At 42.8% G+C, this 25224-nt stretch overlaps 1 protein-coding gene across 2 annotated transcripts in view; it reads left to right on the top strand.

Moving 5' to 3' along the window:
• The window catches only part of SMYD3 (SET and MYND domain containing 3), a 663517-nt gene that overhangs the window by 556811 nt on the left and 81482 nt on the right, over nt 1-25224 (top strand). For both annotated transcript variants that reach the window (XM_046678091.1, XM_046678090.1), the window contains 2 exons: nt 5461-5548; nt 10541-10715. In XM_046678091.1, coding sequence (XP_046534047.1) covers nt 5461-5548; nt 10541-10715 — 263 coding nt within the window. The remainder of the gene's footprint in view (nt 1-5460; nt 5549-10540; nt 10716-25224) is intronic.

Here is a 25224-nt window from a genome sequence, read left to right as displayed (position 1 = left end):
AAGCTGCAATCCACGTCCTGACAGAATCCAGAGGGGAGGACTCCAGTTGGAAGAGTAGGTGTAGCAGCAGTAAGATAGAGCTAGGGCTGGGTCGGATTCAGAGTGCGGCTATGAGAGGAAAGAATGGGGGTGAATGAAAAGAAGGGACCAAGTATTGAGAGAAACGGCTCTTGAATTATGGGAAGTTTGTACCTAGCCACTCATGGGCCCGGGAGGGGGGAGCGCGAGTAGAGGAGCTTGAGTGTCACAGAAAGAAGGGAGACCTTCAGGAGACTCGTTCTTACCAAAATCCTGAGAACAGCTGGCAGAGTTCTGCCTTAAATGACCTATTTCCATGTTTTACTGTTTAAAATGAAGACAACTTTTTAAGGACTTTTCTGGAGCTATGCAAGAGAGTGCTCGCCGGAGTTAGAGCTCAGCTGGCCTTGCGCTCCTTCAGCCTCTGGAGTGGTCAAGTGGGAAGAATGTTAGTGGTCATCCAGGCCAACTTCTCATTTCTGGGGAGGAAGCTGAGGGCCAGGAGAAGAAGCCTTGCCCAGGGCGTGAGCCAGTCACGGCAGAGCTGCTAGTGGTGCTGGAACCAATTTGTTGTTAATTCCCTTTGTCACTTCCAGCAGAGTGAACTTTCTCAAGAATCCTTCTGTTTGTCATCTGAATTATTTTATCGTTTGTAGAAAACTCAGTGATAGTACGTTTGATTTTATAAAAATATATATGTATAAAATGAATGTTTTCTACCTGCTGAAAACAGATTTCAAGACTCACTCATTCAAGCTCCTTTTACATAGTAAAGCTGAAATTCAAAAAGGATTTTTTCCCGTAAATAATTTTGTCTTGAATGACAGCAACATCTTTAATGTGTTTGAATAAGAAATAATGCAATAAGGACGTAAATTTACTAATTTCATTCCTCAGGAACTGTGAAAAAGAACATACTAATTTATTCTTATATTTGCAAACTGAAAAAGTAGATTTAAGTTAGGCTTCCCTAAGTAGTTTCTCTGTTTATACATATGTTTCATATATATAGGAATATATATGTATGTGTGTGTATACACACACACACCCCCCCTACCCCTGAGTGTTCTCCTCCTACCAGGTGTGGGGAGAGGAGAGGCAGACTGCATTGCAGGCAGGGTTAGACGAGAAGTCACAGAATGGAACAGAGAGTCAGGAGACAGGAGTGAGGTGAATTGGGAAGCTGAGAGTGTAGAGAGTTTCACCTGGTGGAACATCCGGGGAGTTGATAGTTAGCTGGCAGTGAATGTAGCTTTGTCCAGCTCCCATATGAAGTGCTCTCGAGAGCTATTGTTTCTGAATGTTTAGAAGCAATTTCAAAGCTTTCTTGCTCTTCTGATAAGTAAATATAATCTTAGACTCAACTCAAAGAACAGCTAATCAGATTATGATGGGGATTTAGTCGTGAATGTAACTCCCGTATGAAATTGTTCTGCATTGAGCCATGGTCTCACCCTGCTTGGTGGAAGAATGTGAGATCTTCTGTGGGTTCCACGTTGGAAGATTTTAGTGCCCTTTTCCAAATGCCAGTACTAGGAAGAGCATAGGAGCCGTGGGTTGAAGATACTTTGAATTTACACTTAGACTTGAGTTTCACCTTTTAAGCAAGACTTGGGAAAAACACATTCAAATTAAACATGAAGAGAGTGGGAAGAGCATGGGCTCTGGAGCCAGATAGACGTGGGTTTGAATCTTACCTCGGGCAGTAGGAGTGGAAGAACATTTGTAGCCATTACTTAAGCTTTAGGACTGTCTTGTGCCTCGTTTGTAAATTGTAGGTATTGATGCCCTGCAAGGATGTTGTGAGGAGTAATTCAAATACAGAGAAGAGACATCCAGATCATTACCAAATAAATGTTAGTCTTTTTCTTCCAGATCCATCCTACAGACGTTTAACTGAGCATTTGCTACATACATGGCTCTGTGCTAAGTATTTAGGAGACGCAGGATCAGAGAAGAATAAGACCTATATTTAGCTCTAAAATGGGACAGATATGACACGCATACAAGCTACAACCCATGATCTCCATCCACGCTGTCCTCCTTAATATCCCTGGAACATCCAGGCAGGTCCTGCCCCAGCACTGTGGCACTTGCTCTTCCCTCTCCCTAGAACTCTGATGTCCCACTCCTTCAGCTCCTTCAGCCCTTTACCCATATGTCATCTTCTCAGTAAGGACTTCCCTGGTCACCCTGTTTCAAATGGAACTCCTTGGGGCCAGGACTCCTCATCCCTCTTCCCTGTTTGTTTGTTTTTCCCTCTGACACATATATTTTACATGTGTGTATGTGTGTGTGTTTTCTGTCATCCCATGCTCCTCCTGCCTCTGCAGTGTAAACACTATGATTGTCGGATTTCTTTCCTGCTGTATCCTCAGTGCCTAGAACAGCGCCTAGTAGGCACTCAGTAAATGTTAACTCAATAGACGAGTGATCAAATTTATTAATTTCAGGGGCAGGAGGGGCATGTGCCAAATTCCAAAGGCCAGAAGAATAGAAGATATGTTAGGGATTGTATTTGTTTCCTATGGCTACTGTAATCAATTATCACAAACTTAGTGCTTAAAACAACAAAAATCTATTATCTTACAGTAGGTCAGAAGTGCGACACAGTTCTCTGGGCTAAAGTCAGGGTCTTGGCCGGGCTGCTTTCCTTTCTGGAGAATCTAGGAGAGAATCCATTTACTTGTCTTTTCCAGCTTCTGGAGGCTGCCTGCATTCCTTAGTCTGTAGCTCCGATCCTCGATGTTCAAAGCCGACGGTGGCAGGTTAAGTCCTTCACACATCACGTCACTCTGACCTCCACTTCTGCCTCCCTCCTCCACTTTTAAGGACCCTTGTGATTCCGCTGAGCCCCACCTGCATAGTCCAGGACAATCTTCTTATTTTAAGGTCAGCTTATTAGCAACCTTAATGCCACTTGCTACTTAATTCTCCTTTGCCGTGTAATCTAACATATTCACAGGTTCTAAGGATCAGAATGTGGACATCTTTAGGGGTCCGTTATTCTGCCTACCATAGAGTCTAACAAGTGAGACATTTTGCCTAGAATCTAAGGTTTGAGCTGCCGGTAGTGAAATATAAGACAGGAAAATTTAGTCATGAATGGCCATGATTGTCAAGATTTAACGTGTGGGCTTTCTCTGGGAGGCATGAGGATGTTGCTAAACGCTGTATACTGAGGTGAGGGAACGAGGCTTTAGGAGATGAAGAGGGACTTTGAGCAGGTATTTGGAGGGAGATTGATGTTGACCTTTTAAGCAACTGATTTTTCTTTCCCTCTCCTGTGTACAGAAAGCTAGGTATTTATTTAGAATTTCCTAAAAGAAGTAGGGTGCACTTATGGTATCTTTTTAAAAACCACCCTATTATATTAATCATATGCACAACACATATACACAGAGACCCAGAAAGCCCTATTACACAGACACACTCACACAAGCACACACACTTCCTCCTGCAAACCCACTGCCTCACCCTTTTCTTGGGATCTCTTTTCTGTGGTTCTCTGTGGCCTTCATATTTTTTTCCCTGGAACACCTGAGTAATGTGTATCTTCCCATCAGTAACGTGGGCTTACTCTGGCAGTGGTTCCACAGGGTTCCTTCTATAAACCTCCCCTAGCAGGGATGTAAGAATCTCCAGGGAGATGTATATAGTTTGAAAAGTCTGCCTTACTTCACCTTTGCCATAACCCCCACACTGGCCATGATTTGATATAACTTCCTAGGATGGTTCTTCTTTCTGACACTAATTGAGAATCTAATGGATATTGAACACCTGGTTTTCAATAGTATATGATGAGAGTTTCTTACTCTTTGATTGGTCTCTTTAAAGCAGCACTGTCCAACAGAACTTTCTGTGATGACAGAACTGTTCTGTATCTAATGGTGTCCAGTATGGTAGCCACAGCCACATGTGGCTATTGACTCTTGAAATGTGGACATACAGGAAAAATAGAAGACCTGCTTACTAAATAGGACAGACATTTAATAAATGGTAACTCATACTTTTATTTTGTTTTGAATTGCTTTTTAAATTGTTGGGAGTTTTTATTTATTGGTTTATTTTTAGTTTTTGCAGAAGTCAAAATTGGTTCACATGGATGTAATTATACCTCGCATTCCTTTTTCTGGCCTCATTTTGATTGATAGCTCCATATTGATTAAAATGTTAGCTATAGGTCTCCTAAGAAATAATTCTTTCTCTTCCTCACTTCCCCTTCCTGATTTTTAGATATACAGTTATATAGATATATTTATATCTATATATCAGCTTTATTGTGATATAATTCATATATCATACAATTTAATCAATGAAAGTGTACAATTCAATAGCTTTTAGTGTATTCACAGAGTTTTGGAACCATCATCACAGTCAATTTTAGAACATTTTCATCACCCCAAGAAGAAACCCCATACTCATTAGCAGTTACTCCCCAATTCTTCCCAACCCTCCTCCCCCCGCCCCAAGCCTTAGCTAATTATTAATGTACTTTCTGTCTCTCTGGATTTGCCTATTCTGAACATTTCATATGAGTGGAATCATGCAATCTCTGGTCCCTTGTGGCTGGCTCCTTTCACTTAGTAGGATGTTTTCAAGGTTCATCCACACTGTAGCATATATCAATACTTCAGTTTTTATTGACAACTAATATTTCATTGTATGATTATGTCACATTTTAGTTATCCGTTCATCGGTTGATGGACATTTGGGTTGTTTCCACTTTTTTTTATTATTATGAATAATGCTGCTATGAACATTTATGCAGAAGTTTGTATGTGAACATATATTTTCATTTCTCATGGGTGTATATCTAAAGAGTGGAATTGTTAAATGATATGGTAGTTCTATGTTTAACCCTTTGAGGAAGTGTCAGACTGTTTTCCAAAGTGGCTGCACCATTTTACATTCCTACCAGTGCTGTAAGAGAGTTCCAATTTCTCCACATCCTCACCAACACTTGTTATTATCTGTCTTTTTGATTATAGCCATCTTAATGGGTATGAAGTGTTGATCTCATTGTGGTTTTGATTTGCATTTCCTTGATGGCTAATGATGTTGAGAATCTTTTCATGTGCTTATTGGCCATTTGTATATCTTTTTTGGAGAAATGTTTATTCAGATCCTTTGCCCTTTTTTTTTAAGGATGATTAGCCCTGAGCTAACATCCACCACCAATCCTCCTCTTCTTGCTGAGGAGGATTGGCCCTGAGCTAACATCCATACCCATCTTCCTCTATTTTATATGTGGGACACCTGCCACAGCATGGCTTGATGAGTGGTGTGTGTAGGTCTGTGCCTGGGATCCAAACTGGTGAACCCTGGGATGCCAAAGCAGAGTGTGCGAACTCAACTACTACACCACTGGGCTGGCCCCCTCTTTGCCCATTTTTTAATTGAGTAATTTGTCTTCTTTTTCTGTTCTTTTGGCCTGAGCAGGATGCTGATATGCTAACTGGTGATGAACATGTATGGAAAGAAGTTCAAGAATCCTTGAAAAAAATTGAAGAACTGAAGGCACATTGGAGTATCCTTTTTACCTGTGGATTGAATTGGACTGTTGGGGTTGTTTCCTTATTGGCTGGAGCATGGTGTTAGTGAAGCCAGGTCCGGGGTTTGACCTCCCTAGGGCTCTTCATTCTGTTCCATCGCCGTAAGCTGCGTCCCTGACCCCAGCTAACAATTTGGGTAATGGCTAGGGAAGATTGAAGTGAGAGCAGCCTGAATTCCTTGCCACCTTTAGATAATAATCAAAATTCATGGCCCAGTAATAGTAGAACAGTAAGTAGTAGTCTCTTTATATGGAAAAGATAACAAATTTCTGGATTCCCTTCCTCCCATAACCTACATCTTTAGGAAAGAATAGCTTAGAATCCTTTTAATTTAATGTCATTGAGCCTCAGGTCTAGAAGCTTCATATTAAGTCAGCCATGACTACAATGGCAATGGGAGTTTCTACACAATAAATTTTCTTGGCATAAATAGTAAGGACCATGAAAGGGTCAAAGTTCAGAGTAAGGAGAGATCACTTCTGTTGGAGGTTATCTGGGAAGGCTGTACTGGTATTTTACTGTGTGAGAGGTAGCCCGAATCAGGGACAGGATTTGCATAGGCAGAGGTTGAGAGACAGGTCACTTCCAGTTAGAGGAGTTAAGCAAAAGGTGACAAAGGGAAACCACAAGGTAAGAAGAATGAGGTCAAGGTAGATGAAAAAGATTGTGAAAGGTCATTCAGGTGCCTTGGGTCAGTGACATCCCAGGCACTAAGAAAATCTGCAAATGAGGGTTCTAGTCTACAGACAGTGTCCTTTAAAGGACTGTAAAGGACAGGAGAAGTACTTAGGCAAATGTTCCTGTTTTTAAAGGTGAAATAAGTAATTTCTGAAATCTATAGCTCATGAGTTTTTTTTGTTTGTTAGTAGTTTTGGTAAAGAAACTAGAATTGGTTACTAAAGAAATGGAAAAGGAAGCTGGGATCATTAGGATGCTGCATGGGTTCAGTAAGAGCAAGTGAGTGATAGAGTCATGACTTTCTTTGGTAGGGTTTGTACATTTCAGAAAGAGATTTGATAAAAAAAAAAAAATAGTCAAGAAATGTATGCTAGATGCTAGCATGACCAACCATCTTACTAAGTGGTTGAATAGCTATGCTGAAAAAATGATGCTAATTGGATCACTGTTGCTCTGAGTCAGTGTCACTCTGTTCCAATCTCAGTCCTCTTCCACTTTTGATTCTGTGCCTTGAATGAAGATAGCATAGGCTCATCAAAACTCCAAAGGTGTATAGATGCGGAAGATGGCAGAGGTAGGATGGGAGACTCAGGAGCTCACAAGATCCCTGAAGGTTTGAATAGTGCCTGAATCTAGAAAGATGAAATTCAACAGGAATGTATATAACATCTTCTATTTGGGTTAAAAAGTTCAAGTGTATAAATATACATAAAGATTAGCAGCAGAACATGTGAAAGAATTTTAGAGTTTTAGTAAATAGCAAAATTTAGTAAAGTTCATGAGTATAATATAACCCCCTAAAAGACTACTGTGATCTTGGACTACATTAATAGAAATAGAGAATAGAAAATGAGAAGGTGAGAGCAGTAGTCTGATCACATCTGGAATTTTCTATTCAGTTTGGTATAGGATGTATTAAGAGGGATACAGAAAAACTGAAATAAGTTTTGAGGAGTGGAACCAGGATCAAAATGGAATTTAAAACCTTCTCTATAGATGGGATGGGAGATATTGGGAAAACAGTTAGATCTGGGAGAAAGAGGGCTGTTCTTAGGCTTAAAGAGCCGTTCCACTGCAGAGAAGTAGACTTGTCCTCTGTGGTCCCATGCAGGGGAATTAGGCCCATGGATGACCCAGCTGTGGTTCAGTCTCAATTGGACAAGGCTTTACTGAACGCTGACTCTGTGCCAGGTACCTTGCCAGTTATAACCCACCTTATGGTCCAGGCAGGTTAAAGAAGACACAACTCTCACACTTGGTGGGGTAGTAAATATGGAAATCAATACGTATTTTGGTGAAATATATATTTGTAGGGGCATCAGCGGCATAGTAGTCAACTCTGGGAGGTTAAAGGAGGTTTCACGGAGGAGGCGACAACAGAGTTGTGTCTGCAAGGATTAGTAGGATTTCACCAGGCCAACACGGTGGAGAAGGGAGTCCATCAGAGGGAGTAAGCTGGCAGACGTGCGGGCTGTAGAATAACATGCTGTTGAGAAACTGCCAGGTGTTCAGTGTGAGAGGAGGGGGACATGGCAAGGCCTCCGGCTGTGCACCGGAGATTAGACTTTATTGGGGAGAGGAGGCCATGGGAGGATTTTAAGCAGTAAAATAATATGATTAGGTGGGTAAGAGCCCTGTGGTCTTTGAACCCTGTGGGGTTGATTAATTTTCAAGTGGATTCACTTTGTTCCTTTCTCTCTTTTACCCTAATCTTCTTATGGCCATTGAAAAGTATTCAGAGAAGAGTGTCTGTTCTGTCCATTGACAGTTTATCCTCTTTGGGTGGGCTGTCTGGCCCTGCTTAGGTCCAGAGCTCAACTCCTCACTGGAGCAGAGTGACTTGCAGTCAATACCAAGTGAATGCCAGCGACTAAAGTTTTGAACCAACACATGTCAGCATTAGCTTGGGGGAAAAGCCTCTTAGTTAAAATTATTCCATTTTTTTGCTCACTGGAGTGTTTTACAGGGAAGATTTGCCTTGTTGGCCAGTTGCCAACGTTGTGAAGGGAAATTGGCATGCGGTCCCTTCTAGCTTGCTGGGGGATAAAGTAGATATGTTCCTATCAGTGGCTGCAGAGCATCATATCTGGTTTTTCCTTCTAAGGCTTTTACCTCAAACCTCTTTAAAAGGACTTGGAGCATATGTAAATGAGTAAGCAAATGATAATGGAGGTCAAACACCATGATGTTAAAATAAGGCAAAAGTCTTGCCACAGAAATGTCTGGCGTTGTGTAAGAGACAGTCATTCCTCCTGACAGTTCGTCAGATACCAAATCCTGGAATGAAAAGCCACAGAGGTCAGCCCGCACTCTTACAGAATCAGTGCATTGCCTCAGATGCTGCTGCCCCACCCTCTGGGGGATGCATCCAGCCAATTTTCAACATATGTGTCAGAGGAACACAAAGAGAGTCCCCAACTCACTTTTCTTCAGTTAATGTACCTCTTCCAAGACCAGAGACAGAACTCATCCTAAAATTACAGAGTGCTATGTGGAGGAAGTGCGATATAAAGACCCTCATCTGTGTGTTGTGGCGCTTCAGATTCTACCCAAGGAAGTCATGCCTTTGGGGTGAGGTATTATGCTTCCAGGAGGCCCCCGCTGAAAGAAAAATATATTTGCTACGAGGGTTAATGAGGATAATAGTCTCCGCTCACACAAGTGTCTTGAGTGGTTTATTAAAAGTGTTTGCCAATGTTTTGGAAGCAATACCCTGAGAGTATGGATGCTAGAAGAGGTAGATGTTGCCGGAAGGAGGGATAAAGGAGAGTTGTAGAACATAGTGGGCTGTTTACACAGGCCAGGGCATGCTGTGTTAGGACCCCGATGAAGAGGGCTTTGAACTGGGGAGGCGGGAGCAGAGAGCACTGGACCGTGAAGAGACGGGATTGTGTGGGAGTGGGGAGGGGTGTGGGTGCTAGGGGGAAATTCGATCAAACCCAGTCTACTAAACCATTCCCCTTAAGCCTGGTCACACTCAGAGGTAATGGCATGGTAAAGGAAGGCAGAAGGCACTAATATTTGTGTAGTATGTGTTTTATGCATGCAGCTAAATCTTTTCCCACTGTGTCCCTGGTACTCAGAACTCTGCCTGGTTCACGCTAGAGCACATAAAGAATTTTTAGAATTTTATGTACAGTATCTTATTTAATTCTTACAGTGACATTAGATGTTTTTATTTCTGACCTACCTCAAAGCACTTAGACTTCCTCAGAACCTCAAATCTGACAGAAATGACAGGACTAGCTTGGATTTGAATCCAGCTTTATCAGTGGTCAAAGGCTATGCCGTTTCTGCTGCATCTGAAATCTTCAGACCTTTCACCGTAGTGGAATTCCAACAGGTGAAAGTAGGTGGATTTGGAGCTGCGCAGCTTGGGGGAGGGGGGCGGAGAAGAGCCAGTCCCAGCCCACCATCCTCCTTGGCCTCTGCCTGGCCTCACATGGCAACACAGGGAGAAACTGTGAGAGCGACTGCCCTGTCAAGTCTAGCTGTGCTTCCAAGGTAGTTCACCTCAGAGGGGCTCACTGTGTGCTCCCGACGCCAGGTTCTCAGTCCTCTGACTGCCTCTGTAAAGAGACTGGGAATGGCAGTGATAAAAGGTGAGGTCACACCAAGGCTCCATGAGAGTCAGTCATGGATTCAGGGTTGGGCGTTTAAAATAAGCATACCTTTATTTGAGTAAGTATAGGCTTGGGTTACTTTTGCTTTATAATAAAAAAAACTTAAATATGAATCTAGTGGAAATGAATTTCTTCAATTTGCTTCTGCTAGTAGGTGCCTGTGGGTTGTGTATTTGGTTTCACACTTGCCCAAGATTCAAATGACACAGAAGCAAAAGTGAGCTCTTCCTTTTTAAAAGGGAATCTCTCTAAAACCTCTTTCATTTCAGATCAGTTTTGAAACAGAAGCTAACAGAATAAATAATTTAAACTGAACTAACTTAATCTTTGGATCAGTTTAATAAACATCTGCGTTCATTTCATGACTAGGTTTAAAGAGAATCTGCATAGTAGTATGGAGAAAGAATGGCTCTTTGGAAATCTTAATCCCCCAAAGCACAGGCTTGGGTAGAAGATGGTTTGTTGATGTAAACAGAATTTACTTCTCTGAGAGGCCACTTACATGTTTTGTTTCTCAAGTGTGTTTTCAGGCAGCTCATCTGTGCAAAATAATGGGCTCTTCCTCCCCTCCTGTGCTTAGGAGCTCTTCAGCCTTTTCAAGAGTCTCATTTTACTTTTGTTTTTTCTTGATGAAGACAGTGAATCCTTAACTAAGGTTAATAATAGAGTGGGAACAGGTTCTGGCCATGTGCCAGACGATCATAAGCAGCAACTCAGAACGGCTTCCCGATATCAACATCTACCAGTTGAAGGTGCTCGACTGCGCTATGGATGCCTGCATCAACCTTGGTCTGCTGGAGGAGGCATTGTTCTACGGTATTCGGACCATGGAGCCATACAGGTGAGTCCCAGGAGAGGGCTAGAAGGAAGGTCACAGTGTCTTTAGTTTTGGAACAGGCTCAATAGCGTGAAATCATTCAAATTACTACTATTTACTGAGTGTTCCGGTCTGCTTCTTAGTCAGTGTGTAAAACCAAACTTGTTTGATGCACTCTTTTGTTCATTCATTTATGCATTCCATCATCTTTTTTTGTTTTTGCTGAGGAAGATTCCCCCTTAGCTAACATTCACTGCCCATCTTCCTCTTTTTGTTTGTGAGCTGCCATCACAGCAGGGCAACTGACAGACGAGTGCTGTAGGTCTGTGCCTGGGAACCGAACCTGGGCCACCGAAGCAGAGTATGCTGAACTTAACCACTAGGCCACAGGGCCGGCCCTTCCTTCATCATTTGTAGAGTCCTCCCCTGTGGTGTACAGAGACTGATGAGATGCTATCTTGGTGTTCAGCTGATGATTACTATATGGTGTGCTGCTTTCAGTGGCAGAGGTAGGCACAGAGGGCTGGGGAGCCTGAGAGGGGTGCACAGCTGAGACCTGGCTTGGAAAGGCTGTGTCATTAGCTTCTGCTGACCCAGGGGAGGATGGCTGGTGTGGGGCCCTCCGTCTGGCTGACTAGTGATGGTCTCTTCCATTTGTCAGGGCTTTATGGTTCCCAGGGTACCTTCACTTGAGTCGTTTGACCTTATGACTTATAGGTCATTTGACTTATGACCCAAGTAGGAGAACAGAGAGACAACCCTGCTCAAACATGTCACTGCGTCAGGTAGAGGAACTATTGGTAATTAATTGTTTTTTGACTGGCCTTAGGTCCTCCACACCAGTGAGTGTGTTGTCCCTGGAGGTTCTTGTAACTCAGAGGAGCTTTGGCAGGAAGGGCAGTGTTGAAGTCTGGTACTGAGAGTTTAGTGCTAATAGGGGTGGGACCCTGGTTTGCAGTTGGCTAAGAACACAAGTTTGGAAGTTGAGAGATCAGTCAAAAGGAAAAGGCACAGAGACATACACACCATCATCTGAGGTTGAAATAGACATCTCTAGCACAGAACAAGGCCACTCACTGGTGGGAAGATGTCTCAAAAGCATCTGGGACCTGGGGATGGTTGGGGAGGTCCCAGAAAGGAGGGCTACTACTCTGGGCAGATACTGAGTTTTCCAGCTCTGCAGCCCCTGCAAACATGATGTCAGCCCTAAGGGGCTGAGCAGAGGGAGAATCCAGGTCTGGACTTACGCAACATGGGACAATAGGCAGGGGAGTGGTTCTGAGTGAAGGAGGCAGAGCCCAGGTATTGCCTGTCCCCACTTGAGGAAGAGCCTCAGGAGACAACTGAGAGGGAAAGCTACCAGTGTCAACATGGTAAGAACAGAAGCAAGTACAGGGTCTAGGATATCAGTTCAGGCAGAGGTAGGAAGCTGGAAATGAGATACTTGGTCAGGAAGCCAGGCCTGGGCCAGGAGCATGGTGCGGGCAGAGAGGGACCTAAAGATGGCAAGACTCCACCAACCAGGTGGATGGCAAAATCCATAGGCCAGCCATGGCACCAGCATGACCCTGAGGGTGTTTTCAGAACTTCTATAGGTGGTTTCTTCCATTGCCTTGTGGTTGAACAGCTTTGGAATCCAGACTGTGAGTCAGCTTTAATCAAATTCATAAGAGATTGCCTTGAGGGCTGAGACTGCAGACTTTCCCATGAGCATAAAATGTCTGTTCACTATGCAGAATCTTGTGGGTTCTCAGAAAATATGAATTGAACACAAAGAGATAAGGCTTCATTCTCTGAGCCTCAGTGTTGCAATGAGAGCAGGTCGGGGACAGTTGGTATTACCTCTCTGAACTCAGGGCTCCGTCTCAGGAAGCCAAACCACAGGCTGCTGGGTGCGTGGATGGACGTGGGCCAGGAGATGCAGACTGGGAAAATCCTCGCTCCTCCGGGCCCCTCAGCAGCCGCTAGCCCCACACTACTGGCTGGTGCTAGCCAGGCACTGGCTCTTCCTGCCCCATCCTCCCCTCCTTTACACAGCCAGGCTGCCCTCCGGGCCACTCTGAGCACAGAAACTTTACGTGGGTCCACCACTTCATAAAGAAGGCCACACACCTTTGAGCGTGCTCATTTTGCACGTAGTTTTCAATCCTCTTTTCCCCACCCCTGTCAGGGCTTCTCTGAAGGCCTGACTTTCTTACCCCTTAATTAACTGGCCGTTTCACTGACTTAAACTAATTGAGTCAAACAAAGAAGTCTTCCTTGTAAGTGAGGCCGAGTCCACCAGAATGTACTCCACATTGTTTGCAATGCATTTGCTTACGCTGTCCTGGTGTCTGGCAGGTCACAGTCTCTCTGTAAATGTAGACTCTGTTCTTAACGCGGGGTAACAAATTTCCAAGCCTACCTTGGTTACTCTTCCCTGGAGCTTGTTAAGGAGTGGCACTACCATGTTCTGTATTTCAAGAAATCCAGTCTCCATTGATCCCCTTCAAATGAGTGAAATCTGAACCCTTTGCTTTCAAAGGTGTAGTAGAGGAAAGGGCCATAAGTAATCCAGAACCAACAAAGTTGAGAGAAATGAGAGGGTGGATGCTGTCAGACTTTGATTTTTTTCCCCTTAGCTCAGGCAAAAGTAAAAATAAAGAACAAATAGGTCAGATGCCCTGCAAGCCCTTTGATAATCTTAGAATGCGAGGTGTGGATCTGAAAGTGGGCAGTGGTTTTCGCCCTTCACGTATGCATGAGGGAATTGACACTGGGCCATCAGCTGTTTACACGGTCTCCCTGCAAATGCTCTAGGTGGGCTTTCTGTTCTCCTTTAGCCAAGGGCACAGGCAGTTAGCTAGGCATGAGTTACCCAGAGGTGACTGGATTGCCATCTGCTATAGCAGTTTTGCAGTGTTAACATGCTGTTTGCAACAACTAGATCGAGGTCAAGTCTCTAGTGATGATTTTGTCACTCCTGCCCTTGGAGAAATTTTAACTGCTCACCTTACAGGAGAAAGTTTCCATATTCCATTTCTATCCAAATCACTGCGTTGCCCTTCTTGCTACTCTATCATTTATTTATACTCAATAGGAGTTCTTTTTATGATACAGCACAATATTAAGTTCTTTATGTTTCATGAAGCAAGTTAGAATTAATTCATGTATAACAAAATGTATAATCTTTAGGATTGGGGGTAATATTTCTTCTGAGAGTATCTGTGATGATATGTGCACAGTCATCTGTCTCTTAGCATTATAAACATTAAGCAGAATGAAAGTAATTTAAAGGTATTTCATAAATTTTATTTAAAAATTTAATTTGGTGAAATCTTAACCGTAAGATGAATTGGGTTGCAAAAGTTAATTTTCCACTTGGTAGTTTAGAACTTGGAATGCATTTTCCTATTAAAAAAGGTGTTATAGATTATAGTGAGGTCCCCAGACTAGTCCCTGAACGTCTGCACAGCCCATAATATCATCATGTATGTTATAAATTTGAAAAAAAGAGAAAAAATACAAACACAAAAGTGAACATAATTTGTTTCAAAATTAAGTTTTAAATTATATTGAATACTAATAAAACTTGATTTTCTTTAGGAACCAGAGAATAATATTAGATATATAAATCTAGAGACTGTTTGAGGCTTTAAGGGGGACTTTAAGTATATTCACACATGTTCTGTTAACTTAATTTTTTTTTTTGGTGAGGAAGATTTGCCCTGAGCTAATGTCTGTGCCAGTCTTCCTCTACTTTGTATGTAGGACCCCTCCACAGCATGGCTGATGAGTAGAGTAGGTCTGTGCCTGGAATCCAAACTGCGAACCTGGGCTGCTGAAGCAGAACATGTGGAACCTTAACCACTTGGCCAGAGGGCTGGCCTCCTGTTAACTTAATTTTTGTTGTAAGAATAGTATATGCTTCTAGGAAAGGCCATTTTCAAAACAACATAAAGGTAAAAATCCTCATCTTTCAAACTCTTGTCCCAGTCCCTAAGATAACCATGGCTAAGATAGAGAAAGGCAAACTCTGTGTAATTCCACTCATATGTGGGAGATAAACAAACACATGGACAAAGAGAACAGATTAGTGGTTACCAGGGGGAAGGGGAGGTGGCCACAAAGGGTGAAGGGGTGCACCTACAAGATGACTGACAAACAATAATGTACAGCTGAAATTTCACAACGTTTTAAACTATCATAACCTCAATTAAAAAAAAAGAGAGATGTATCATCCCACTTAAAAAAAAAAAGATAACCATGGCTAAAAGTTTCTTTTCTTAAATTTTCAGTATGTGAGGCCCCAGTGAATGTATTCCAAAGCCCCACATTGACTCAGTCTTAGCATGGTGTCAGAGAGAGAAAGAGAATTGAAAGTAAATAAGTAATTCTAACATTTACCAGTCACTCAATGAACAGGGTTCCATTCATTATACACTTCCATACTTCCTTAAAGCCCCCATTCTTTCTACTCTGTTTGCCAGCTATTCCCACAGCCTCAAAGACTCTCCTATTCCCTCACTCACAATTCTTTTCCCCTCAGAATCGTTCATATGAGCTCTCGTACTTTTTCTGCCTTTCCTTTCCTTTTCCCTCTCTTCTTCTTGCCTTTCTTGGGGAGAGACTTAGTCGCAGTCTTGATCTGTTAAATATGCCCAGTAAGGTGGTGGATGGAAAGTGGGGATGAGAAGGAGAAAAGGGAAGGAGAAGCCAAGAATTCTCCTTAGTGGACAGAGAGAAGAAAAAAATAGGATCCTGTGTTCTATAACTTGCTTTTTTCACTTTACAACCAAGTGTGGACATCTGTCCAGATCAGCTTCCAAATATCTACCTCATTCTTTTTGATGGATACATAGCATTTCAGCTCATGAATATGCCATAATTTGTAGATGAGTCCTTGTTGTTTCCATTTATGTCTCCTTTGTCACACAGTGTTATGATTAACATCCATGCTCTTGTATCTGTGTACTGATGGGACTGAATCCATAGGATAAATTCATAGGATAAATTCCTAAATGTTAACTTTCTGCATCAAAAGTTATGTTCATTTTAAATGTGGATAATTATCACCAAATTGTGTCCTGTGTTCACCAAAATATCACTCTTTTCTCAAAAGAACTGAGAATGGATCACTTGATTCTTATTATATCTGATCTAAATTCATTTCAGAATATATAAGGGCCTTCTCCTTTTCCTTGATCAAAGCCTGCTGTTCTAAAGTGAGGTTTGTTGGTGTTGATTTTGTTGTCTACAAATAGTAATTTTGTGGTGGTGGAAATGACGTTTTTGTGTGTTAACTGGGAAAGAAGCCGAAGAACAAGAATGATGAAGGGCTTAAACAAGTGTGAGTGCATGTGTGATGGTGCCGTGATCAGAGAAAGAGGGGTGGGGGAATGAAATCCCCCGAAGGAGAAGACAGCTGAAAAGAGTGAGATTTCAGCTCAGTTTTCTGTGCTGTATTGTCAGAAAAAATGGTGCAAAGAGTAGAAGTAAAATGCAGCTGGTAGTTTGTGTGCATGACATGTTTACACATCAGGTGTTTGTAACTCAGAGACTGCCAGTGATTACCTAGCTGCCACATCCGTTTTCATTTCACCAGTAATTTTTTAACTTTTCCCTCAGAAGCTTTGGTGGATAAGTTGATAAAATGGAAAGTTTCATCACAGTAGTACCTTCCACTACAGTTTTCAAGCTGGCTTTTCTTCTGTAGACGTACAGTTGTTCTTTTGTGGATTCCATCATCAGCTAATATGACGTTCCAGTCCAGGAGCCGGCAGAGCTTGCGGGTGTACATTACAGGTGGCACCTGGGAGAATGAGCGCAGTCACTCACCCAGCGCTCACCAGGGCCTGTCTTGGCTGTTCCCTCATCTCTCTGTGTCGCACAGATGTTGTTAGGTTGCTCCCTGAGGCTGCTTCTGTCAGTATACCTGTCGGTGGAGGTTGTTCCTGGAGGTCAGGGTCTTTGGCTGTGGTACCTAGTGTAGAACTTTGCACCGCTACGCCCACAGAGTAGGACCTAGAGATAAATCAGAGCCAGCTCTCCACCCGGGAGGCGGAAGGAGTATCTGCGTATCACCCAGTCTTCTGTTCACTTACCTTGTTTGCCATCTATCTTCATGGTGAGCTCTAGAGAATTATTTCTCCCTGTGAATGAACAAATGTTTTATTCTCTGCTCACTGATGTGGACAATAATCCCTTAGCCACTTGATCATTTTTTTCCACACAGTAATTTTCAATTAAGTGTCTTTGGTGGCCAAACCCCGATACAAGATTTTGAGCTCTGTGTGTGTTTGTGCAAAACACTGAGTTACATGATATATCTAGTCAGGGCCTCTTTCTCTATGCTGCCAATTCTGTGAGGTCTGTTTCTTAGCTACAGTCCCTTGTCTTGACGCTGGGGCAGTGACTACTGAATAGCTGTGGGGGAAGGGATCCATTGAGGCCCAAGCACCTTTAGTTTAACCGTTTTTATGTCAGGCCTTTTAATTTAATTCTAGAGGGCTCTCCTAATTCAGAATCTAGAAATACAACAAAAGGAGGCAGTGAAGACGACGGTGAAGGAGAGGGAGAGACAGAAGAAGGAAGAGGAAGAAGCAGGTGACCACAGCGACTGCGACTACAGTTCAATTGCACGCATGCTATAAACCACTGACGTGAGCGCACACCTAATGACTTGTGTTTTACAGTTATGGATAACCGGGAGCTATGTCACGAGGCTATTGGTAGGAGTGGGAGGGAGAGCATCATCCTGCAACCAAAGCTGGCTATTAGTCTGCTTGGGCTGCCATAGCAAAATGCAAGAGACTGGGCGGCTTAAACAACAGAAATTTATTTTCTCACAGTTCTGGAGGCTGGAAGTCCAAGATTGTGGTGTGGGTAGGTTGGTTCCTTCTGAGAGCTTTCTCCTTGGTTTGCAGATGGCCACCTTCTCGCAGTGTCCTCATGTGGTCTTTCCTCTGTGCACACATCCCTGGTGTCCCTCGGTGTGTCCAGATTTCCTCTTATAAGGGCACCAGTCGTATTTGATTAGGGCCCACCCCAAGGGCCTCATTTAATTTAATCACCTCTGCCTTATAAAGGCCCTATCTCCACATACAGTCACATTCTTAGGTACTGAGGGTTAGGATTTTAACATTTAATTTTGGAGAGACACAGTTCAACCCATAAGACTGGCTATATGCAGCCCGACCATTGCCTTCTGATTCTCCGTTCCTGGAGAATACCAGTCCCAGAGATTACTTCTCTGGCACTTATTTTTCATGAATTTGGGCTCATTGGAAGCCAACTGTCTGGCCTGGAAAAAGAATTTCTTGCTCTCATGGCTTCCACTCAAGCTCAGGAGCTCTAAGGGTACCCAGAAGCCAATACCAGCATGCTCAGGTCTCTAGGAGTGACTAGGGTAAACCTCAGTACTCTACTCATGACCAGCCTAGTACTAGTACTAGTGGGTACTAGTTGGTCACCAGAGGATGGCTTATGCCAGAAGCCAGCATTCCAGGAGACACTGTTGGGAGAATGTAATAATTTGACATGGCTTTTGTCATGCCATTATTTTGGTACAACCTTAAAATCAAATCCTTAAGCTCTTAGCTACCTTTATTATAAAATAACGTGTAAAATAGAGATTCTGCCCTGAGAGATAATCTGCCTAGAACAATTTCAGGTTATTCAGCCTCATCCACCACTAACAAAATATCAACAAAAATTGTGCACATATATACAGTGGCATTTCTGAGGGCCAGCCGTGGTGGTCGAGTGGTTAAGATTCAGCACAGTCACCACTACTGCCCAGATTTGTTTCCCATCAGGGAACCACACCACCTGTGTATTATACTGTGGTGGCTACGTGTTGCTGTGATGCTGAAAGCTGTGCCACCGTATTTCAAATACCAGCAGGGTCATCCATGGTAGACAGGTTTCAGCGGAGCTTCCAGACTAAGACAGACTAGGAGGAAGGACCTGGCCACTCACTTCCAAAAAAATTAGCTATGAAAACCCTGTGAATAGTAGTGGAGCATTGTCTGATATGGCGCCAGAAGGGGAGAGGATGGTGCAAAAAGACTGGCATGGTTCTGCTCTATTGTACACAGGGTCACTAGGAGTCAGAAATGGCTTGATAGCACTAACAACAACAAATTTCTAAGAGCCCTGAGACCATGTTGGGGTGGTTCTGAGAAAGCCTGTAGTATGAAGTTAGGTGGTTGTACATTATGGCCTTAGATGATCTGTGACAACGTGACACCACTTGCATTTTACATTTCAGATCTGTCTTTACTTCCCGTTATTACCTGGAGCCAGAATACCTATTCCTCTTTGCCCCAAACCCCAGAGCCCATGGGTCAACCCTGTCCATTCCCACAATCTTCCCTGCCTCTTGAGCCCCTAGGCTAGACCAGGACCCAGGAAGCACATACCTTTTCTCTGTCATCATTAGACAGTGAATATCAGAGATTCTAACTTCAAATCAGTGTTACTGCCACCGTCCGCTGAGCTTGAACCCAGTCCAAGAGCTAGACCTGGATTCCCATGCCTAGAGGCATCCACTTCTGCCCATGGCACATTCATGGGATGTATTTACCCTTGCACATAAATGATCCTCTCGTTGTGGTGGTAACATTTCTCAACAGAACCCCATGTCCACACCACTTCCATCCAGCTCATTTGACCAAAAGATGTGTTCTGTCTTTACGGACTACTCAGCTACCCAACTGCCAGCTTTGGCTACCGGCTTGGATTTTTGTTTTGAAATGCAGTGTTAAAGCCCCTTGCAGATTCATATTCACTTATCTACTAGGAAGTACCCGGGCAAACAGAGGTCCAAGGTCTGGTAAGAAGTTCCTTGACAGCACTAGGTTCTAGGGAAACCCCCTAAGTAGCCGTGCCATTTGACTCAACTGCTGGTCTGTACACATTACTGACCTCTGCTGGAAGTTGGAAGATGCACCCCCTGAGCTCCTTAAAGTAATTGATAGTCCTCAAATCTTTATTTTAAAGCAATATGTAAAATATCCATCTGACACCACATTTCTCCATTTGTCCTTCAAATCCTGCTCCTTCTCGCCCTCCAAGCTGCTCCTTCAACACCCAAGCTCCCAGTCAGGGACCGTGTGCTATGAAAGGTGCTGGATTCCCCTGACAGCAGGACTCATTCCAGCACTTCATCTACTGGGAAAGATTCGAACTGGGAGAAAAGCCACTAGAATCTGCCTCCCACCTTTGGATAACTCCTTAGTTAAAGTTTTTCTCCAAGCAAACTTAAAAAGACCTGAGCCCTGTGCCTCCATTGGTGGTAACATCCATGGAAAACAAAAGTTCGTGCCTCTAGCTTTCACCCTTCCACGGATGCTCATGCTCCATAAAAGTCTTCCTTTTCCTCAACTCTGATGCTTCAAGTGCCGATTCCAGGATCTGTCATCAAGATCCAGTTACTCTCCTGTCTGGGCCTGTCCTCCTTGGAACTCTTTCATTCTCACCCATGTAGTTTCTCTCTGCCCATTGCATCCCTTCCTTGCTTCCCATCCTACCTGGAACAAGAATACCAGTTCCTCTTTGCCCAAAAATCTCACAGTCATGGACCAACCCCATCCATCCCCACACTGATGCCCACCTTGACTCTTGAGACCTTAGGCCAGGACTGGACACAGGAAATATGTTGCATTTGTCTGATTCCCAGTAAAGAACTCCCTGTGGAGCAAGATGAAAGCCACATTCCACCCCTGGGGCTTGGTCACCCACACAGGAAAATACCTAGTCTTCTCTGGTCACCAGTGGATATGAGCAACAGATATGATCTGAGAAATGGTCTTTAGTCTTCCAATTTATGAAAGGATTTCCAGAATAAAAACACTTCCTATTGTGGTTCACTTTTCTGGTTTTTTTTAATTTTTGCAAGCCATCACTGAGCACTTTGACTTTCCTGACAGAAAATCTTCAGTTTCTTGTTATAACAAATTGTACGCTAAGCAGCAGGATATCAAATCCTAGGGAATCTTTTGGGATGCATTGAATGTCTCCTGTTGAATCAATCTCTTGCTTGGCTGCCCCTGCAGCTATATAGCTGCTATCTCTTTTCCTTTTTCTCAGCTCTTGGAAGAGAAAGTAGGGGAAAAAATCCCATTTTCCCCTGTAGGGAGCCAAGAGAAAATCAGGCAGGCCTGAGAAATGGGAAATGATGGATGTAACTTGGAAAGACTCAAAGAGAATTGATTACAACCAATTTTAATTTCATACGAAGTACATGTTTTGTAATTTTTTTAAAAAAAATTAGATTAGCACACTTATATGTTATTTATCTGTGTGTTTTGAATGAAGTGCATACTGCGTTTTCAGAAATTCTCCAAGGATAGATGAATGGACCTTCAATTAAATTGCACAAATAAAACTGATTTGTCAAACCTTATAAATTTGATCACTTATAGAGAATGGTGATAGCATTTATAGGGAACAGTAAGAGATCCTTGAAAGAAATGAAAGATGGGAAATAAAAGGCCCCCAAAAAGATAGTTCCCAGTTTTTAAGATAGCCAAGTTATACTGAGCGTGAAAAATATCCTTTGGGGTAGATAGAGCAAAACTCTTCAGCTCATGAGAGCATACTGGCTGGAAAAAATGTGTAATAGTCTCATTGTTAGATATATTCAAGGGAAGTGGCCCAGCCAGGTGCTAGGAAACTGGAGTGCAAGAGAGCAGTGGGCTGCGGCCTTGAACAGTGTGGAGGGTAGGGGCTCTGGGAGCAGTGGGGCGGGGGTGAAGACAGCGCCCGCTCTGCAGAGAGTGAATAGGTGATGGAAATTGCTCTTACCACACAAAGGACACCAATCACACTATCACACTGCCCTTCAGAATTAAAGAGGAACAAATCTGCTCTCACTTGTAATGGGAAATATCACCTTAATATCCTCCCAAAGGAAGATAAATCGGGTTCAACAATCATAAAAGCATCTGCCAGATATTTGTTAGCATCATCTTTCTAGAGTAATAGGTGAAAGGACTTTAAAAACTCTCCTCTACCTTTCAACTTTCTTACACTGAAAATGAATTGCTATAACTTATTAAGAGCCTACTGTGGACCAAGTAATGTACTCATCCTTCTAATCTTCACAGCCACAGTGAGGAGGAAGTTGCCTTGTCCTACCTAATCCACGAGGAGGCTGAGAGATAAGACTTATGTGACTTGCCCACTTCATTGCAGACCTAGGGTTCAAACTCAGGCCTTAGGTTCATTTATTTTATTTTTCTTATAATTTACAAAAAAAGCATTTGGGTCAGCTCAGACCCAGATTTGCTTGGTTAGAAAGGTTCAGATTGTTTCTACGCTATAGTGGACTGAGTGGTCTTTCCAGCTACACCACTCTGCCTTCCTACTGCATGAATCTATCAAGATTTTTTTTGTTACAAGTGACAGAGATCCAACTCAGTCTGCCTGGGCACAAAGAAGTTTTGCTGCCCACATAGCTGCATAGCCAGGGACAGATCTGGTGACAGAATTCAGGGATGCAGTCTGGGTCCTCAGATTGGTCTCTATCTCTGTCTCTCAGTCTTTCCCTCCTATTCTCCCTGGATTTGTTTGTCTCTGCTCTGCTCATCCCTCTACATTGCCCTCACTCTTTCCCACACAGGCAGTGTTCCCCACAATGTGGTAGAGAAGATGGCTTCCAGCATCCCCCAGTCCACATTCTTCTAGCTCGATGACAAAAGAAAAGGCTCTGTTCCCTCTAGGTCCAAATTTAAAAATAGGTATTTTGGACAGACTTCTTTGGCCTCTTCCGGCCTTATGTCCACCTCTGCCTGGACCAAGGGAGATGATGTGCTGGTAGCCCTACCTGTAACACAGGTTTAGAATGGATCAGAAGTTATTAAAAAACTTGGAGGGTGGATGGACAAACCGGAAGAATAGATGTCCACTGTACTATTCCACTCAGCAACGGTCTCATAAAATTTCAGAAAAAAAAAGATTCAAAGCTGGTAAAGAGAATCCAAAGGCTAATAAATAAAAGACTGACATGGGAGAGAAGTCAGCAGCAGCATTTCACCATTTGAGTCATGCATTCGGAATGAAGTTCTGCAAGAGCAGGGTCCGGGAATTTCACAGGGAGCAGCAGGACCCACTCAGGCCAGAACACAAGCCAGCTGCTGGGGAAGAAGTCTGTTAGCTGTAAGAGGAAAAGATGGGCTGGGAAGCTGGTGAGGCCCTGCCTGAGGCAGAGAAATTGTGTAAGGAACTGTTGTTAAGTACCTGTTGGTGATGTGTGACACATTCTGTGAAGGTTCTTCAGTCAGTGTACATTAGCCATTTCTGGCTGTAGACACTAAGGAATGTAGCCATAAAACTGCATTCGTTTTGGAAATGCTACAGAAAGAGCAAACCTTGATTTCAGCAAGGTATTTGATAACGTCTCCTGGTACATTTCCTGTAGTGGGCTAGTGAGGTTTCTGTATACCTTTTAAACTGCTATTTCCGAACTGTAGTCATTAGCAGATTGATACACCCCTTTGGGGAAATACATAATTGTATGCCTCAGAGCTCCATTTTTTTGGTCCTAAGTCAACATTTTTATCAAAGACTTAATGAGATTGAATACGTAGAAGTTATGTATATCAAATTTGCAAGGGATGCAAAGCTGAGAAGAATAACATACTTTGGGGGACTAAACCAAACTTCAAAATTACCTCCTTAATTAGAAACATTTGGTCAATACCAACAAGATGAACTTAGACATACATGGAAAAGTCTGCGTTTGTGGTTAAAAATTCACTAAAATGCTGAGTAATTTCTCTAGTGTTTTGTAGTAGATTATTTTTGATTGCCCCACTAGTGTTAATTCCTCCGTTCTCTTTCTTAACAGAACCTCAAATGTCCTGGCTGTGTAGTTTGTAAGTGATTGACCACAGGGTGGTTCATGATTAGCTTAACTAGAGAATCACATTTCCCTGGTCACCTGACCCAAGTCAGACCTGTTAGAGCCAGTGATGGTCCAATCTTGGACTTTTATTTGAGATGTTAAGAAAGCAGACATCTTGGGGCTGGCCCCGTGGCCAAGTGGTTAAGTTCGTGTGCTCTGCTGCAGGCGGCCCAGTGTTTCATTGGTTCTAGTCCTGGGCGCGGACATGGCACTGCTCATCAAGCCACGCTGAGGCAGCATCCCACATGCCACAGCTGGAAGGACCCACAACAAAGAATATACAACTATGTACCGGGGAATATTTTTGGGGAAAAAAAGGAAAAAAATAAAATCTTTGAAAAAAAAAAAAGGCAGACTTCCCCTTTCCTGTTGCTCATGATTCTGGTCACAGGAGATGCAGGCTGTTATAACGGGCTCTTGGAACCACAGAGGGAGAATGGAGACCAAAACCAAGTAGCAGAGATGAGAAATGGAGAGAGATCCTGGTCACATTGTTGAAATATGACCTGAAACCAAATATACCGCCTTACTGTTGAGTTACATAAATACTTAGGCTGATAAATTTCATTTTTTGTCAGCCAGTTTGAATTGGATCTCTTAGTTTATACAACATAAAGAATCCTAGCTCACATCTATATGGGGGTCGAGGGAGACTAGTGCAATGCAGTGGCCAAGAAAGCTAACACAACGTTAGGCTGCATTATTGTTAGCATCAACACTATTGTTAGCATCAACATCAAGGGGTTGGTGACTTAGGACAAAAACTGACCCAAAAATGTGGACTTAGGACCGAACAAATGGAGCTCTGAGGCATACAATTATGTATTTCCCCAAAGGGGTGTATCACTCTGCTAATACATGCATCCATTGCATTATGTCTAGAGAGTTTCTAGCTAAGTGACCAGGATGAGAAGAATCTTGTAGCCATGTTATATGAGAAATGGCTGATGAGAAATGGAGATGCTTCATCACATGATGAAAAGACTTTGTGAAGGAAAAGGAGACGTGCTGTAAGTTTACAAATCTTTAAAGGCTGTAGTGTAGGAAGGGAAGAGACTCTTCCTCATGGCTAGAGGAGGATGAACTGGCATGTATGACTAGGAATTAGAGGAAGACACATTTCATGCCGGTATGTTAGGAAGAGCAGTTTATAACAATTCAGGTGCCCAATAATGGAGTTCATTCAGTTTTGAACAGTAGTAAATTCCCCACTTTTGGAGGTGTTTATTATACAATAGGTGACCATGTGTTGGAATTTTATCAAAATAATTTCTTTATTAGGTGGGAGGGTTATCCAGACAAGTTTTAATGTCCCTCTGGCTGAGATTCTGAGTTTCAAAGCCCTCCGAAACCTCTTCAGTTTCAGTCAAAAATAAAGTACAAAAACAAACCAACTCAACTCTAATTCTCTGTTGCCTCGATATCATTAAGTCGTGGATGATGCATACTTTTCCTTTCTCTGCCTGGTTCTGAGAGAACACTTTGAGGAATAAGTACAGCTTTGATAGCTTGTAGTTTTTTTCTATAACTTAGTAGTGGTGAAATAAGATAATATGTGATATATATGTGATATATATATATGACAAAGTGATATCGCTTATATATGTGTGTATACATGCATGTACGTGGATATATACACATGTG

Source organism: Equus quagga, chromosome 12, assembly GCF_021613505.1.
Source record: "Equus quagga isolate Etosha38 chromosome 12, UCLA_HA_Equagga_1.0, whole genome shotgun sequence".
NCBI lineage: Eukaryota > Metazoa > Chordata > Mammalia > Perissodactyla > Equidae > Equus > Equus quagga.
The sequence above is the reverse complement of the archived record's forward strand: the minus strand, read 5'-3'. Positions and strand labels throughout refer to the sequence as shown.